Below are 18,022 nucleotides of genomic sequence, written 5' to 3'. Positions count from 1 at the left end.
ACTTCTGACAGTGGCCGCTTCCTCCTGGTTAAGCGCATGCGCAGTAACAGTGCGCGGCAGCCTGCAGACGGACCGGAGGTGAATGATACACGGACAGACACGGACACGGGGACACACGGGGACACAAGGACACACACGGACACACACGAACCTCAGCCGGGACTCGGGTGAGTGATTTACCTGTTCGCCCTCACGAGACACAGCTGCTTAACACGGAAGTGTCCAACTTTAAACCAATCAGACAAGAGAGTGGGTGTGGCTCCGACTGAGCGCGACACGAAACGTCCACTTTTATACAGAAACAACAACAAACAACAACAAACAACAGCAATGACATGACACCCTGACGACGAGGGAGCGAGTGTGTGATTGTGTGTCCGTGTGTGTGTGTACTAGTGTGTGAATGTGTGTGTATCAGTGTGTGCATCAGTGTCTGTGTGTGTACAAGTGTGTTATTGTGTGTCGTGTGTGATTGTGTGTCCTTCTCAGTGTGTGTTGTTGGTCAACACTTGGTCTGTTTTGTCTTTATTAACCACACAAGATGCAATATGCACATGAACTCTAGGGGCAGTGTAGGGTTATGAGGGTGGGGCCATAACACTTCAAATCAATGTATAGATTATTTCAAACTTTTACCTCGATTACGATAAATGAACAATTATATTATGTCACATGGACACAATCAAAGTATGAACTTGTCTGTATCCAAATGCAAAGATGAGAAGCATCAAACAGATTATCACAAAAGCTCTGACAGCTACATTTCATAAATAATTATAAAAATAAACTAATTCCAATAAGAGAATAGAACATATCTGAAAACTGTCAGACTAAAAAACCTATCACTTAAATAAAAAAGGATGGATGTGTGAGGAATATAAAGTTTACACAAAATATCTAAATATTGAACATTCAATTAAAAGATTTATTTGCTGATAACCAGAATTTAACTTAAAATTACTCCAAAGTAAATCTCTACTTCCTCAACCTGCTCAGACATAAAGATCAAATGTTGCAGGGTTCACTTCTTCTGTCACATGAGACAGAGCGAGAGGGAGGAGCCGTCGAAGCCGTCTGTGGTCGAGGTGTGGACACCGTGTGGACTGCTCAGGTGGTTTCAGATCCAGCTGGTCGGTCCGGTTCCTCACAGCTGGTCTCTGTCCCACTGACGCTCTGTTTTGGTTGGATTAAGTTTCACCCTCATGTCAACAAACACACTCAGCGGATCCTCCTCCATTGTTCTGCTGCTCCACCATGAGACGCTCAGTGAAGTGAAGACCAGGACGACGCAGAAGAAGCAACGAGCCTTGGTCCTTGTCTGCTTGATTTTCACTTTCATTCATGTCCTATCTGCTAACATGGAGAAGAGAGGTTTATGACAAGTGAGACACGTTGACTTTAGAGAGCTGTCATGTCGTCCATCTTGATTTACAGTCTGTGTGTGTTTGTGTGTGCAGGTGTCAGAGCGATGCCTGAAGGATCTGTCATCGTCTCGTCTGACGTCTCCATGTCTGAAGGTAAGATCTGATATCACTGGTCCTGGTCCACGTGAGGTCAGAGGTCAGTCTGAGATCATCAACTGTTAGCACACAATGCTACCGCTAAACAGGAAGTGAGTTTGAACTGGAAAATTGGGTTCAATTTTTTTTTAATTTCCAATGTGAAGGATTTAGTGATATTTAGTGGTGAAGACACACAACCACGTGAACCCTGTGGACACAACGTCTCAGGATGTTTTCAGACCTGGACCCTTTCTTTAGACACTGACGAGGTTCTGCAGGAGAAGATCCAGAGCGACTGATTGGTTCTCACATCAAACGTGCACGACCCCTGTGCACGTCCGAAATCCTCACAGAGCCGGCCTTGTTGTCATCGGTGTTGTTTTTCTTCTCTGTGGTCGGTGGTGAAGGGAACCGTCAGTGACACACACACACACAGACACACACACACACACACACACACCAGGACAATAGACGTGTTTATGGCAGTTTTGTCTCAGTGTGACTTCATCACTGATCACAGTCATAACACACACACACACACACTCTCTCACAGACACAGACACAGACACACACATCCACATCCACATCCAAACACACACACTCTCTCTCTCTCACACACACACACAAACAGTCAGAGGGTCGATTCAGAATGAGTTTATTTTTAAATAACGACAGAAACCGTTGATGTGACAGTGATCATATCTGTTGTGTGAGGTCAGAGGTCAGGGAGTGTCCAGCAGGTGGCGTCACCCTCCCCCTGCTTCTCGAGCTCAATCTAATTGGATTACGTCGTGCCCTGTGCTGGTGGAGCTTCATGTAGAGTCTGTGTGTCCTGATCAGACCTGGTCCTGGTCCTGGTCCTGGTCCTGGTCTGTGCAGACAGGAAGAGGTGGAAGGTAGGAACATACGTTCAGATCAGTTTCCTCTGATGATGTCTGCTTTTAATGTGAATGTCAGATGGTCAGTGAGTCTGTGTTCGTGTTGTGTTGTTGTGTTGTTGTGTTGTTGTTTGTTGCAGCTCGTGTACGGACGTTAGTTGTAAATAAAGATTGTTGGTTCTCGGCTCAGTGTCCCCATAGCAACAGCCCCGAGGCTGATGGGTAGTATAGTTTGTTAAAGAAAACAAAGTGATTGTGTGCATGTGTGTGTGTCTGTGTGTGTCTGTCCCTTCTCTCAAAGATAATCTCAGGTCACATGACCACAGTCTTAATCACTATGGAAACCAGCTTACATAATGATGCGTCCCAGAAAACTCGGACGACAGATATTCAGACACACAACTTCCAAACAAAATAACGCACTCTGGTTTCTGTGGGGGCGGAGCCTCAGTGTCGTCTGGTCACATGACTTCCTGATCCTTCAGGAGCAGAGACGTCAACTTGTTATTATTCGTATAATTCAATCATTGAAACCTTTATTGACTTTTCACTGTGAACAGTTCGTTTGACTTCACGGCGTCGAACAGTATAGATCCAAGACACACAGCTTGTAGTTGTTTGTATATAATCGGTGTGTAGTTGTGCTTGTATATAGTCAGCTTGTAGTTTTGTTTGTATATAATCAGCTTGTAGTTGTGTTTGTATATAATTGGTGTGTAGTTGTGTTTGTATATAATCGGTGTGTAGTTGTGCTTGTATATAATTGGCGTGTAGTTGTGCTTGTGTATAATTGGCGTGTAGTTGTTTGTATATAATCGTGTGTAGTTGTGCTTGTATTTAATCGGTGTGTAGTTGTGTTTGTATATAATTGGCGTGTAGTTGTTTGTATATAATCGGTGTGTAGTTGTGCTTGTATATAATCGGTGTGTAGTTGTGTTTGTATATAATTGGCGTGTAGTTGTTTGTATATAATCGGTGTGTAGTTGTGCTTGTATATAGTCAGCTTGTAGTTTTGTTTGTATATAATCAGCTTGTAGTTGTGTTTGTATATAATTGGTGTGTAATTGTGTTTGTATATAATCGGTGTGTAGTTGTGCTTGTATATAATTGGCGTGTAGTTGTTTGTATATAATCGTGTGTAGTTGTGCTTGTATATAATTGGTGTGTAATTGTGTTTGTATATAATCGGTGTGTAGTTGTGCTTGTGTATAATTGGCGTGTAGTTGTTTGTATATAATCGTGTGTAGTTGTGCTTGTATTTAATCGGTGTGTAGTTGTGTTTGTATATAATTGGCGTGTAGTTGTTTGTATATAATCGGTGTGTAGTTGTGCTTGTATATAATCGGTGTGTAGTTGTGTTTGTATATAATTGGCGTGTAGTTGTTTGTATATAATCGGTGTGTAGTTGTGCTTGTATTTAATCGGTGTGTAGTTGTGTTTGTATATAATTGGCGTGTAGTTGTTTGTATATAATCGGTGTGTAGTTGTGTTTGTATATAATCGGTGTGTAGTTGTGTTTGTATATAATTGGCGTGTAGTTGTTTGTATATAATCGGTGTGTAGTTGTGTTTGTATATAATCGGTGTGTAGTTGTGTTTGTATATAATTGGCGTGTAGTTGTTTGTATATAATCGGTGTGTAGTTGTGTTTGTATTTAATCGGTGTGTAGCTGTGTTTGTATATAATCGGTGTGTAGTTGTGTTTGTATATAATCAGCGAATTATTTTAACTATTATTTATAACTTTCACTTCCTGATGATCACTTCACAATAACACGCACACACACACACTCATGCATCATGTCTGTGATGTAATGAATTACGCCTCTCCCCTCAGAGTCGCCCCGCCTCTCTACCGCCTCTATTAGCAGTAATGACCGGGCGCCTTCAGCCACGCCCTCGGACACAGAGCTGCCTTTGTCGGACCCTCGCCCTGTGAGCCTGATCTCCACGCTGTCCTCGGGATCCAGAGACGACAGCCTCGCCCCGCCGCCATTCAGCCAAACCTCCGCCCCCGGCTTCAGCCCCGACCCGAGCCCCGCGGGACACGGCGTCGAGGAGTCGAGGCCATGCCCACCCTGTCACAGTAAGGGGTGGAGCCTCGGCCTCACCCAGAACAACAACAACAACAAAGAGTCACCGGCGAGTCGGGCCTCACGGGGCCGGCAGCAGACGGCGCCGCTCATGACCGGCAGCATGACACCGAAGCCTCAGCTGACCTACCTGGACCGGGTGGTCATGGAGATCATCGAGACAGAACGGATGTACGTCAGAGACCTGCGCATGATCGTAGAGGTGACATCATCAGCTCAGCTTACATTTAACATAGTATATTATCGTATATTTGATGCAGCCGAGAGGTCAATGATGTTGTAGAAGTTGTTGATGAAGGAAGGATTCCGAGGACCCAGTAGTTTCAGTGTAACAAAGTTTATTACAAGAAATTACAGGTCAGGACGAGCTCTAGAGACTCGGAGACATCACACAGCCAAATGGTGAAAATCTGACTTGCAGGAGATGAAAGCACACATATATAGGGAGTTTGGTTCCACCCATGACTTCAGGTATAACAAATCCCACATGGGATTTCTGACTAAATAAGGGCACATTTTTGTGTCCGAACATGAGACACACGGGTCAAGAACATTCCTTCTGATCCCATCTGTTAACTGGTCAGAGATGGTTCCCTAGGTCAAAGGTCGTCCCCAAAGGGGAAAGTTTATATAAACCAATTTCTGCCATTTTCTTTGTATAACATATCAAACCCTTTAAAGTGAAAGTCCACAGGCTGTTGACTGGGCGACGCCCCCCGCAGGTCAGACAGGTCACGTGACGACGAGCTGGTTCCAGATCAGTGCTGCCGTCGTCATGGTGATAATCACCTGGTTAAGACCTGGATCAGCTGATGATGTAACGAGGATCAGAGCGAGAACCTGGAACATCCCCAATAACCAATAATCAATCAAATAAACTCGCAAATCTGTCAATTATGATTATGATTTTTCAAAATAATCAATAAATAAAGATCACAGCTTGACACTGTCTCTCCTCTGTAGGACTACCTGGCTCACATCATCGACTGCTCCAGTGTGTCCATCCGCCCCGAGCAGGTTTGCTCTCTGTTCGGAAACATCGAGGACATCTACGAGTTCAACAGGTGAGAACTGACCCGTGTTGAGAAGAAGGGACGTGACCTCTGACCTCTGACCTTGACCTGCGTCTTGTGTGTTGTAACGTTTCCTCAGGGTTAGCGCTCGCTGCTTCGTGTCAGAGGGTGAGTTTGTCTGTCGGACCGGCGCGGCCGTGTGGAGTGTGTTGCTGTGGTTCCGCACACAGGAACATGTTTTCATTAGTCAGCTGCATGCAGCTCACCGGCTCCACCTGCTGGACAGGTGGTCCGTCACATGTTTCATTGAAGTGAAAACTGATTCTTCTGGAGCTTCTGGTCACATGATCTTCATCTGTCAGTGAATTGATGATGTTTAAATTTCCACTCCCTTTACTTTAATCATGTGAAATGTTGCCATGGTTACTTCACCTGCTGAAGATCATGTGACTCGATGGAAACCTCCAGTGACTCCATGGTGCTGGTTTCATTGTGAACTGGTTTATCAAGCTGATCCAGAATCAGAACAAATTACAGATTAATTTTGTCGATGGATCAGAAGTGGGGCTTGTTGTGTCGTCATGGTGACGTGTTTCCCGTTCACAGCGAGCTGCTTCAGGATCTGGACCAGTGTGACCACGACCCGGTGGGCGTCGCCCGCTGCTTCGTCCTGAAGGTGAGAGGTGGAGCCTGAACCTGAACCTGAACCTGAACCTGAACCTGAATCTGGACTTTACTGTTTCCTGTTTGTTTCAGAGCGAGTACTTTGAGATCTACACTCAGTACTGCACCAACTACCCCAAGTAAGTTGTGACTACACACTTCCTCATGTGGTTTTGTTACAGAGGTTTGTTCACACCTGTTTCTACCTGAGATAAAGGATTTGTGGTTTTCAGGTTTAAATCTCAAAGCGTCTCTTCCTGCATTTAGCAGCTGCTACTGTTTCTTTTCTTCACCATGTTTGTTCTCCTACATTTTTATTATACAACAGTGTGATCCTCGATGTGAAATATGAGGCCCTGGTGTCAGTCAAACTGTCCATGTCTGATTGGTCATATGCAGTAAATCCCGCCCCTTTTATGTGTACATGTTCATATCTTAATGAGGAAAACCGGAGTTAAATTGTCGCTAAACGTGATTGTTATGTTAATTTCAGCTGGTTAACTGACAGATATCTTGGATATGTTGAACGAGCTTCGTAGAACCGACTGCTGTTCACACCTGACTCTACCTGTTCACACCTGTCTCTACCTGTTCACACCTGTTTCTACCTGTTCACAACTGTCTTCTACCTGTTCACACCTGTTTCTACCTGTTCAAACCTGTTTCTACCTGTTCACACCTGTCTTTACCTGTTCACACCTGTGTCTATCTGTTCACACCTGTGTCTACCTGTTCACACCTGTGTCTACCTGTTCACACCTGTGTCTACCTGTTCACACCTGTCTCTATCTGTTCACACCTGTTTCTACCTGTTCACACCTGTCCCTACCTGTTCACACCTGTCCCTACCTGTTGACACCTGTGTCTACCTGTTCACACCTGTCTCTACCTGTTCACACCTGTCTCTACCTGTTCACACCTGTGTCTACCTGTTCACACCTGTCTCTACCTGTTCACACCTGTCTCTACCTGTTCACACCTGTCTCTGTCTGTTCACACCTGTGTCTACCTGTTCACATCTGTCTCTACCTGTTCACACCTGTTCATACCTGTTCACATCTGTCTCTACCTGTTCACACCTGTTTTCTTACCTGTTCACACCTGTGTCTACCTGTTCACACCGGTCTCTAACTGTTCACACCTGTTTCTACCTGTTCACACCTGTCTCTACCTGTTCACACCTGTCCCTACCTGTTGACACCTGTGTCTACCTGTTCACACCTGTCTCTACCTGTTCACACCTGTCTCTACCTGTTCACACCTGTCTCTGTCTGTTCACACCTATGTCGACCTGTTCACATCTGTCTCTACCTGTTCACACCTGTTCATACCTGTTCACATCTGTCTCTACCTGTTCACACCTGTTCATACCTGTTCACACCTGTCTCTACCTGTTCACACATGTCTGTACCTGTTCACACCTGTTTCAGTTCGGTGGCAGCGCTCACTGATTGCATGCGGATTAAATCTCTGGCCAAGTTTTTCCGGGAGCGTCAGGCCCAGTTGAAGCGTTCGCTGCCTTTGGGTTCTTACCTCCTCAAACCGGTTCAGAGGATCCTCAAGTACCACCTGCTGCTCCAGGTAGGAACCCTTCACACCTGCAGACCTGACATGAGATCTGTGTGTTTACCACATTGTTCCAGCTCATTCAGTCGATCATGTTTCCTGTCTGACTCTAGATTGTGTTTGAGGATGTTGTTGTTGTTGTTGTTGTTGTTGTTGTTGTTTAGGAGATAGCGAAGCACTTTGACCCTGAGGAGGAGGGGTATGAGGTGGTGGAGGAGGCGATCTACACCATGACGGGCGTGGCCTGGTACATCAACGACATGAAGAGGAAACATGAACACGCCGTCAGGCTGCAGGTGAATCACATGATTGGTTTAAAAACATGTGTATGATGAGTGGCTCTAAGTTCCCAACAGGTGGCGCTGAGCTATCAGGAAATCACTGTACAAAACAAAGTCCAAATAAGAGGTGTGTTTGTGTTTTGGTTCAGGAGGTTCAGTCTCTGCTGTTGAACTGGAAAGGTCCTGACCTCACCACGTACGGAGAACTGGTTCTGGAGGGAACCTTCAAAGTTCATCGAGCCAAGAACGAGAGAACCCTGTTCCTGTTTGACCGCGTGCTGCTAATCACCAAACGCCGCGGAGAACACTACGTCTACAAAACGCACATCTCAGTGAGGAACACCACAATCACGTTGTTTTGTTTGTAGAATTGAAGCTGACGCTGTTTCTCTCTCGCTCTGTTTCAGTGTTCCACTCTGATGTTGATCGAAAACGCCAAAGATTCTCTGAGCTTCAGCGTCACTCATTACAAACATCCCAAACAACCGCACACTGTCCAGGTCAACCCCGACACCTGAATCACACACTGACACACACCACAGCATGTCACACAGTGGGGGACAAATACACAGCTCAGTAAAGCGAGGGAATCTTAATGTTCACATTATAAAGTTAAACTCCAGAGATCAAAGTGTCCATCAGAAGAACCAGTGGTTCTGAACCAGTTCCTTTGATCTGGTGCAAATCAAAGTTACAACAGGTGAAATGGAGACAGAAGCAGGACGAGCCCCCAACAGGACATGTTCTTAATGTGGTGTCTACAGGAAGCTCCTCACTGCTCCTCCTCCCTGACTCCTTCTACTTCTGTGTCCTGCTCCTCCTCACTGCTGGTAGCATGAGGAGCTACCGGCTGCTCCTCCTCCCTGACTCCTTCTACTTCTGTGTCCTGCTCCTTCTCACTGCTGGTAGCATGAGGAGCTACCGGCTGCTCCTCCTCCCTGACTCCTTCTACTTCTGTGTCCTGCTCCTTCTCACTGCTGGTAGCATGAGGAGCTACCTGCTGCTCCTCCTCCCTGACTCCTTACTTCTGTGTCCTGCTCCTCCTCCCTGACTCCTTCTACTTCTGGGTTCTGCTCCTCCTCACTGCTGGTAGCATGAGGAGCTACCGGCTCCATCAGACTGCACAGGTAGTCCAGCTCCTCCAGGAGGACACATCCATACCTGTGGTCACAAGAAGGTTTGTGTCTCCCAGCCCAGTGTCCAGAGCCTGGAGGAGACACCAGGAGACATTACACCAGGAGACACTAGGAGACACCAGGAGAGCTGGGGTCTTATTTATTAAACAGAGTGTACGTGTGCACACCTGAACACAATGTTCACTTTATAAATCACAGTCCATCTGGAAACGCTCCCACGTTGATCTGCCTCTAACTCCGCCCTCCACACGCCCACTTTCAACCATAAATGGTCAATGCAAAGCACCTCATGAATGTTAAATGATGCAGCTGACCAATGGGTTTCCACCGTGAGTCCTGATGGAGTCACAGCATCAAGCGATGAGAAGAGGAAGTGAGTGATGTCATTAATAAACTAAACTCACTGATCCTCTGCTGCTGAGACAGAGAGAGAGAGAGTGAGAACAGAGAGAGAAAGAACAGAGAGAGAGAAAGAACAGGAAATAAGAAAAGATCCAATTCAAAGGTCGAGGCAAAAACACAGTGTCAGAATGTGAGGGAACTTGACTCAGTTCAGCTCAGAGATCACAGATCTATAGAATCTAGATCAGCTGATCATCACTGAACCCTTGTCTCCTCCTCATCCATCTGCAGCTTCACGCTCCAGAGTCACCTAGGATTCATTTATCTAGAGCATCGGACCGATTCCCTCACATCAGTGGATCCTCACCTCCTCTGGGATGATATTTGGAAAGTGAAGATTGAAAGTGAATAGTTTGTCTTCATGGTGATCTCCAGGTCGCTCTGTGCACCTGATGGAACAGGCCTGTTCACTGCAGACCTTCTACACACACTCGTCCTGGATGATACACGCACAGTGTCTGAAGATTAAAAAAACTTTTAATGACTCGGCTCTACAACTCCACTGTTCATTATTATATTACATATAATAACAACGTCTCCAAAACGTTGTTACGCTGAGTCGGAGTCTGCGTGGGAAGTGGCGTCGCACGTTTCAGGCCCCGTTTTGTACGCCATGTTATAAATGAGACCCCTGGACAGTATAGGAGCATCAACCCAGCAGCAGGAATCTGCTCCTTTGTGAGGAGGAGCAGGAGGAGCAGGAGGAGCACTGCTCTACAAAATGACCTCCAGGTCCTTGGAGGGTCACACAGACCACCATGTCACAGCCAACCGCTCCCTCACTTTTTCTAACTATTATTCACCATAAATGTTATACATAAATACAAATACACTATGTATGTATGTATATATATTATGTGTATAGTCTACACATGAAGGATGGATTTTATCTTATTACACAAATATATAAACATTTTGATATACTTCATTATTTTTTTGTTTTTAGAAACATTGTTTAACTTTAGAAAAAGACAACTTCATATTCATAGTTTCCCTGCGCTAGCTGTGATGTGTTGAAAAGCGACAGAATGTTTGTGTTGTCTTTGCAGGCGAAGACGGTGGAGGAGAAGAGGCTGTGGGCTCATCACATCAAACGCATCATTCTGGAGAACCATCACGCCATCATCCCACAGAAGGTCAGCGACGCCACCAGCTCCAACAAACATCTGCAGCATCTGGAAACACGTGTCATGTTTGTCGTCTGCTTTGTTTCAGGCTAAAGACGCCATCTTGGAAATGGATTCCATCTGTGAGTAAAAAATAACTGGACAATAAACATCTGTCAACAAAAATAATAATCTGTAAACAACTTTAAACATCCATAAACAAACAACATTAAACATCAGTCAATTTACATCACATGACCAGTGTATATGAAAAGTCATGTGACGTGTGGGCGGAGCCTCAAATTCATCAAGTGGATCTGAACCTGCTGGCGGTGGAAATAATCATTATTTTAGTTTGTTGTTGTTTGTGTTGGACTGGTTGTAAACAACATGTTCAGATGATAAACTCTGAGTTCCTCTTCACTTCCTGTTGCTGTCACTTGTAGATCCGCCCAGATATCGGTTCAGCCCAGAGCGGCGCAAGAAAGCTGCGTCCTCTCAGTGTGAAGACGCTCGGGGGGGGCGACGTGAGTCAGGTGACACTCCGGCCTTCGTCAGCGTTCTCTCGTTCCGCTCACGTCTCAACTCTTTTCTTTCTTCTTCAGAACCGAACCATCAGAACCTGAAACCAGTCGTCAGAGGTTTGTTTGTTTGTCAGTTTTACAAATCTCTTATTATTTGATACATCAAATCAATTTCTCCATCTACCACATGAATCAGAAGCTCTCATGATCATTTGTTATGTCAACAAAATACTTTTCTCTGTTTGAACCAAAAATCATGTTTAGTCTTCTTCTTCTTCTTCTTCTTCTTCTTCTTCTTCTTCTTCTTCTTCTTCTTCTTCTTCTTCTGATGCTGCTGCTGCTGCTGATGACGATGACGATGATGATGATGATGACCTCAGACATCTTTCAGGTGAGCTTTATTCTTTCCTCGGTTCTTCTAACCAGTCAGTAAGACCACGCAGATAGAAGATCCTGAACACAGTGTTTGCTCTGCCCTCTAGTGGTGGAATTGTTTTTTAATACAAACTAATAAAATAGTAAAAACAGTTAAACATGAATATTAAACTGTTTTAATGAAGGTAATTTAGTATATTTGTAATTGAATAAATGTATAATTGAATACATTTATAATTAAACAACTTATTTTAAAACCATCACAGTAGCACCCTCTGTGGGAAGTGATTGACCTCTGACCCCTGCAGGTCTCAGACAGGGAGGGGGGGTCAGCGTTTGAGAGACACCCTCTGCAGGCCGCCATCAGCGGCAACATGCTGGCGTCTGGTCTGGAAGAGTCTGAGGTGGAAGGATCAGCTGGGTTGGCGAGGGGGGGGGGGGAGAAGCAGCTGATCTTCAGAGAGGAAGAGGAGGAGGAGAGTTTGTCTCTGCAGCGCCCTCGGCAGGCGGCGGACAGCGAGCTGGACGAGATCCCTCTGGAGGACGACCAGGTGGACGACTTCACCAGCTCCATGCTCGCTGCCTTGGACTGCTGGCACCGTAGGTTCCAGAACTCTCCGTCCTCCTCGGTGATGGTGAGGCTTTCTGCCGCCAGCCGGCTCGTCTTCCTCATTGAGCCAACGCCATAACACGTCACTTGTAACAGCCGCTCAACGACAACTCACAGCGCTGCTCTGGAGCTCTCCGTGCTGCATGAGCTTCACGTGTGGAACTAACACCGGAACACATGTTCCACACGGATCTCGACCCTCTGGCAGCGATGACAAACCCGTTCTAGCTCCGGTTCTTCAGGTGTTCTGGAGCTGGAGATGAACTGATTCACTGTGTCAAGAAGGTAGAGTTCTTTAGAGGTCAGACTCAGGACGTCACTAGGTTCTGTAGGTTTACATGGATCTGTAGGTTCTGAAGTTTCTTATGGTTCTGTGGGTTTAGAAAGTTCTGATGTTTCTGTAGATTCCGAAGGTTAGGAAGGTTTTGTCGATTCTGAGGGGTTATGGAGGTTCTTTAGGATTTGAAAGTTCTCTAGGTGATGGTTCTGTAGGTTCCTGAGGTTGTGAAGGTTCTGTAGATTCTGAAGTCTTTTATGTAGGTTGAGATAGTTCTGAGGTTTCAGTGTGTGGTGAAAGTTCTTCAGGTTCTGAAGTTTCTTAAGGTTCTGGAGGTTTCTCTAGTTTTGAAGGTTCTGTAGGTTCTTATTAAACAAACTACAAATGAACTCGAACCTGAAAGTCCGAAAGCAGCAGGAGCGAAACATAACACAGCTCTGCTGTCAATGGAACCTGAGTCTGACCTTTATGCTAAGCTAACAGGCTAACCATTTCCCTCTGCTTCCAGTTTTTATGCTAAGCTATACTTCAAATGTTCTGATGAATGGATGTGAGACGACTCAGAACCTTATTTCTGTGGAGCTGCACGTGGAAGCAGATGTTTGTTTTGTTTATTTGTAAGTTCGGTTTCAGTTGTGTTTCATTTGAAGATGATTCATCAGTTTTTGTATTAAAGGGTAATTTCACTTTGGTATCAATCTATGAATAAAGTTTTATTTGTGTCTGATGTTTCTTCTCTCGGGACAGAGAAGGGAAAAAATTCAAAACTTAGAAAACGTCTGAAACATATAAAACTGTTTTATTTCTGTGAACTAATCCTTTAGAAAACCAGTGACACTTGTTTGTTGTTTTGATGTTTACTTTGTTTTGATCAGCTGATATGAGAGTTGTTTATGCAGGACGGCGGCGACACCTCCTCACTCGACCTGAACAAACATCTTGTGACAGACGTTGGAGCTGAAGCGACATCTGAGCAGGTGAGTGTCAGCGGAGGACTCGTGTTTAAATATTGGAAACTTTATCTTGAATTCTTTATAGCTTTAAAAAACTTCTCTAAAGCAGTCTCACAAACTTGTCTCTGAATCTTCAGATCACATTTGAATATTTTAGACATTTTATAAATGTTATTTGGATTTTCTTCGTCATAGCTGTCCATCGATGAGCTGCTGCAGGATAAGACGTCAGAACCTGGACTGACAGAAATCGCTGAACCAGACTTTTCGGATCTGGAGCCTCCTGTGATCTCAGTGTCTCCTCAAAGTTCAGAAGAACTGAAACCTGAAGGAGATCCAGTCCCCCCAGAGGAGCCGCTGTCCGCCACGCCAGATTCAGATTCAAGAACCTTGAGCAGTGCGGAATCATCTGAAGAAGAGGAGGAGGACAAGAAGGCTTCAGAGAAAGAGGATGGAGCCACAAGTATTCTTCCATCTTCTGTTCTGGACAAAGCCAGCTCCATCGCTCAGCACTTCACCAGCAGCATCAAACGAGGCGGTAAAACTCCAGACAAGGCCCGCTTCTTCGGCTTCGCTTCTCCACGGTTACCGAGCAGAACCAGCAGCAGCCTCAGCCTCAGTGCAGAACCCCCCGACCAACCTTCAAGGTTCAGCAGCGTCTCTTCTGAGGCTGCGGAGACTTTACGAGCAACAGATTTGACTCAGTTGTCTCCTCAGGACGACAGCCTCTTTGACGCCGATAGAAGCATTCAACGGAGGCGGGACTCCATCCTGTCCAAACAGGACCAGCTGCTCATTGGCAAAATCAAGAGTTACTATGAATATGCGGAGAGCCAGGACGCCACCTTCAGCCTCCAGCGCAGAGAGAGTCTGACCTACATCCCAACCGGGCTCGTCAGGAGCTCGGTCAGCCGCTTCGACAGCGTCCCGAAGGATAACCACGTCCAGACCAATCCCTCCACCTCCACCACCCTCTCCGGTCTCCACCCATCGTCAGTGGAGTTACAGTCCACCTTACCCACAGACACCCGCTGTCGCTTGGTTTCCAGTGACTCTTTAGACTCTTTAAAGTCTGATCAGAGAAGCTCAGATCCAGGAGATTCAGAAGACAGCCTCAGATATCAGAGCCTGCAGAAGGATCCATCTGAGGGTGAGGAGTTCAGACCCTCATCTGAAATGATCAAGATCTGGCAGGCGATGGAGCGAGAGACCACCAGATCCCACAGCGACGACAGCGAAGCTCCGACAAACTCCAGAGCAACTGAGGCTGTCACCAAGATCCCAAACAACAGCTGTGAGCGAGAGAGTGAAGAGTCCGACCTCAGCACCGTCCCAGAAGAGTCAACGAGCCCTTCAACCCCCAAGCAAAGATCCTCCGACGGGACTTACACGGGAAGTCTGAAGGTTTCTGGGGAAGAGGCTGTCGTCCTCAGGGCTCCGGTTCTGCGAGTCACTCAACTGAGGGCAGGGGCAGAGAGGCCCCGCGAGGACTCAAGCAAAGACCTGGACAACATGAAGAGCAAAGTCCAGCACCTGGCTCGCCAGTACAGCCAGCGAATCAAACCCACCAAGCCGGAGATGAGACAGCGAAGTCCGGGCGTCTTGACCAGTAAGAAGAGTTTACCCTGCGTGCTGGAGGAGACCGAGGGTTCAGGTACGGTGTCAGAATCTCAGACCACATCACAGATGTTTATACAAGATGATGTCAGATTCAACATGTGTTAATATTTGTCTGAGTCCTCAGTCGACACCTGTCCGTGTCCCGGCCGGTCTGAGACGCTCTGGTCTATGGGACATATCAGCTTGTCCTCTTGAGCGAGACATTTTCAATGTGTCTTGAGGGAAATTCTTCACATTTTGAGCAGTTGTCATTTGGACTCGGAAATGAACTGATTCGATTTCGGGGGTCGAAGGTCAAAGCTCACGTGACCTGATATCATTGTGAATGTAATGTATGGTTAATGTGATGGTGAATACAACAGGACAATGATTCCAGTTTTCTCCTAAGAGGCGTTCAGACATTACATGAACTCCTCAGTTCTCTGTGTCTTCTCTGGAGGATCATGTGAAGCTCCGGAGACGATTATCTGGATTTTACGTGAAGCTCAAGTCTGAAAACCGCTTTAAAGAATGACAGAGTCTTACAAGCGTTTTAGAAGGAGATCAAACAGGTTGCAATAAAAATCAAATGTTAAACACTGATTGTTTTATCTTTGCAGGTAAATCAGACCTGGCGCTGGTTTCTCAGCTTAAGGCTTCTTCTCTAGAGCTGAGCCCCACCGACCAGACCCAGCGTCCGACCTCCATCCTCACCTTCAGCTCAGGTATGGCCTCCATGGGTCCAGCTCCCTCCCGCAGCCCTCTGACTCCTCCCCCCATCGAGGGCTTTCACTGGCCTGACGTCCGAGAACTCCGTTCCAAATACTCTGACCAGAAGAGTCCCGTAGGCCGGAGTCACTCCATCCCAGAGCAGATGTCTGACGGGGGTGTGAGGAGACACTCCAGCTGCTCCTCCAGTCCCTTCTTCGCCGAAGGAGCTTCTGGCGAGGGTCGTTCACACAAGACTCAGCGCAGCCAGGACGCCAGACGACGGGAACGCAGCAAACGGCTTCAACGAGCCAAATCGCTGGAGCCTCAACTGAGCGGACTTCAAATGTCTGAGCTTCAGAACCTGAATGACCAGGTGGCCGAGGCCGAGTTCCATGGTTACTTCATCGCAGCTGAGACCACGTTACCCAACGACCCCGAACACAAGATCACTGTCATCGAGAAACTTCCAGAGCCTGAGTCCGAAGAGACCGCCTCGACATCAAAAGAAGAAGAAGAAGAAGAAAATTACGTTCAGATCCGTTCACCAACCAGCAGGGAGAAGATCTCCATCATGGCCGTCATCGACCGCTGCCGAGCCTATCAGGAATCTGACGAATACAAACAGAGAGACGAGGCTAAAAGCAAAACTCTGAAGCCTCAAGAGCTCGACAAGACCAGCGCGTCTTTGACCAGTCGGGACGAAGAGTCCAAGAAGACAAACGCGGGACAGAAGACGGAAGTTGGACATCAGAGTATCGTAAAGAACCTGAGAGAAAAGTTCCAGAGTCGGAGCTGAAGAACATTTTTATAAAACTGTGAGACGTTGGATCAGCGAGGAACCCAAAGTTTGTGTTTCATTCATTTAGTGGTGAACAGATGATGAGATGAGTTTGTTATTATTATTATTATGAATTAGAAACCATGAGATCCAGATTATTATAACTCAAACTAATTTGCCCCAAAAATCTCTTGTGCTGTAAACACAACAGATTGTTTGTTTTGTGAATGTTTAGAAACATGTAAGATATTTTTTAAACGTCTTCAATCAGGAATGCTGCTGGATGTTTTGTGTGTTTTCCTCTTCACACACATTAAGAATCATCACTTCACTGTAAACGCGTCATATGTGCCAGTTACAGCTGTTTTTTTACTGTAAAAAAATAAGCTAAAAAATAACCACTACATTTTCACGTCACTTTGTTCAGTCACACGTCTGAAGCATCAGATTGTGATGTTCCCTCAGTGCGTCAGGACAGCTTAGCTTAGCTTAGCTTAGCTTAGCACAAAGTGGGCGCAGGAGAAAAGCTTCAGGTGTGTTTGTGTTTGTGTTTTGTTTTCATTCATTTTCCTTGACTGTGTTTTTAATCTGATGTTTTTTCTGGTTTGATGAAACTTTATGTGTAAAAACACAAACTGTCTGAAACCTGCTTCATCAAGAGATCAATGAAAATAACAAACAATTAGTGAAATCATCATTTAACTGTTTAACTTCTCTGAGCAGATTTTGTAAGTAAGAATTATTTTCTTTATGAGAAAATCATAAAAATCTACCTGGATGTTTGAGTATTAATGTTGATTGAGTATACATCTGTTTTGGTCTGTTTATTTCAGTAATTGATTAACTGTGGTTTATTGATTTCCTGATAAACAGCTGTTGTCCTCCATACACAAGAATGACTTGTTTGATTTCGTGCCTTGCTCAAAGGCACACTGGCATATTAGAAACTTGAATTTGTGAGTTTCAACGTCCTGTTTACTTCACATGATTTAAACACAAAACACAGCGAACACACCTCAGAGAACATGTGTTTGAATCTATATTAAAACCATGTAAGCAGACCAACAGTGTGTAGTAGTTGTGTGTTCTAACATAAACACGTTTTTATCAGGGTGTGAAACAAGTGTTCAGTCGGGAGACGTTCTCTACACAGTGTTCTGTCACTCTGTGGTCATCCTCTTCTTCGTTGGTGTATCTGCAGGGGAGTCCGCCAGCTGTTGTCCTCAGTGGAGGACAGATGTGTCCGTCTGTGTGAGACAGCAGCAGGTTCTCGATCGAAGAACTGGTCAACACCATCCTGACCTTCAGAGAACCAGCCAATCCCCAAGGCAGCAGCACCAGTAGCCAATCAGAGCAGAGTCAGTGTGTTCTCAAACATCAGATGTTCTTGATGTTTTTACCGAGTTTGTATTTGAAGTAGAACGAGAGTCGTCGAGAAGAAACGAGGAGGAAGAGGAGAAGGAGGAGGAGGAGGAGAGGCTCCAGGTCTTAGATCCAGGTGTGTGTGTGTGTGAGTGTGTGTGACGTTGAACCTGCAGCAGGTTGATGATCGTATG

At 45.7% G+C, this 18,022-nt stretch overlaps 1 protein-coding gene across 3 annotated transcripts; it reads left to right on the top strand.

The window, feature by feature from the left end:
• The first annotated feature begins 54 nt into the window (after positions 1–54).
• LOC133973178 (pleckstrin homology domain-containing family G member 3-like) lies at positions 55–17,527 on the top strand. 3 transcript variants are annotated; one of them, XM_062410874.1, is made up of 19 exons: positions 125–167; positions 1,019–1,382; positions 1,458–1,517; positions 4,217–4,674; positions 5,436–5,536; positions 6,092–6,161; positions 6,242–6,288; positions 7,579–7,729; positions 7,879–8,010; positions 8,145–8,327; positions 8,403–8,495; positions 10,583–10,669; positions 10,749–10,782; positions 11,086–11,175; positions 11,245–11,280; positions 11,544–11,554; positions 13,325–13,402; positions 13,574–15,032; positions 15,598–17,527. In XM_062410874.1, exons 2-19 carry the CDS (start codon positions 1,376–1,378, stop codon positions 16,482–16,484), a joined length of 3,984 nt encoding a protein of 1,327 aa, XP_062266858.1. In that variant the 5' UTR covers positions 125–167; positions 1,019–1,375; the 3' UTR covers positions 16,485–17,527. The 3 variants fall into 3 exon arrangements, with proteins under 3 accessions (XP_062266857.1, XP_062266856.1, XP_062266858.1); XM_062410873.1 differs by lacking the exon at positions 1,019–1,382 and having other exon boundaries at positions 55–167; positions 11,086–11,166; XM_062410872.1 differs by lacking the exon at positions 1,019–1,382 and having other exon boundaries at positions 55–167.
• The last annotated feature ends 495 nt before the right edge of the window (positions 17,528–18,022 follow it).

The sequence above is a fragment of the Platichthys flesus genome, chromosome 18 (genome assembly GCF_949316205.1).
Source record: "Platichthys flesus chromosome 18, fPlaFle2.1, whole genome shotgun sequence".
NCBI classification, from domain to species: domain Eukaryota; kingdom Metazoa; phylum Chordata; class Actinopteri; order Pleuronectiformes; family Pleuronectidae; genus Platichthys; species Platichthys flesus.
The sequence above is the reverse complement of the archived record's forward strand: the minus strand, read 5'-3'. Positions and strand labels throughout refer to the sequence as shown.

Bases quoted from the DNA above. Each gene is read 5' to 3' on its own strand.
- LOC133973178 (XM_062410872.1), top strand. From the start codon at position 83: ATGATACACGGACAGACACGGACACGGGGACACACGGGGACACAAGGA. The intron at 5,537-6,091 runs GTGAGAACTGAC...TCCCGTTCACAG, and splicing joins GACATCTACGAGTTCAACAG to CGAGCTGCTTCAGGATCTGG. The intron at 8,011-8,144 runs GTGAATCACATG...GTTTTGGTTCAG, and splicing joins AACACGCCGTCAGGCTGCAG to GAGGTTCAGTCTCTGCTGTT.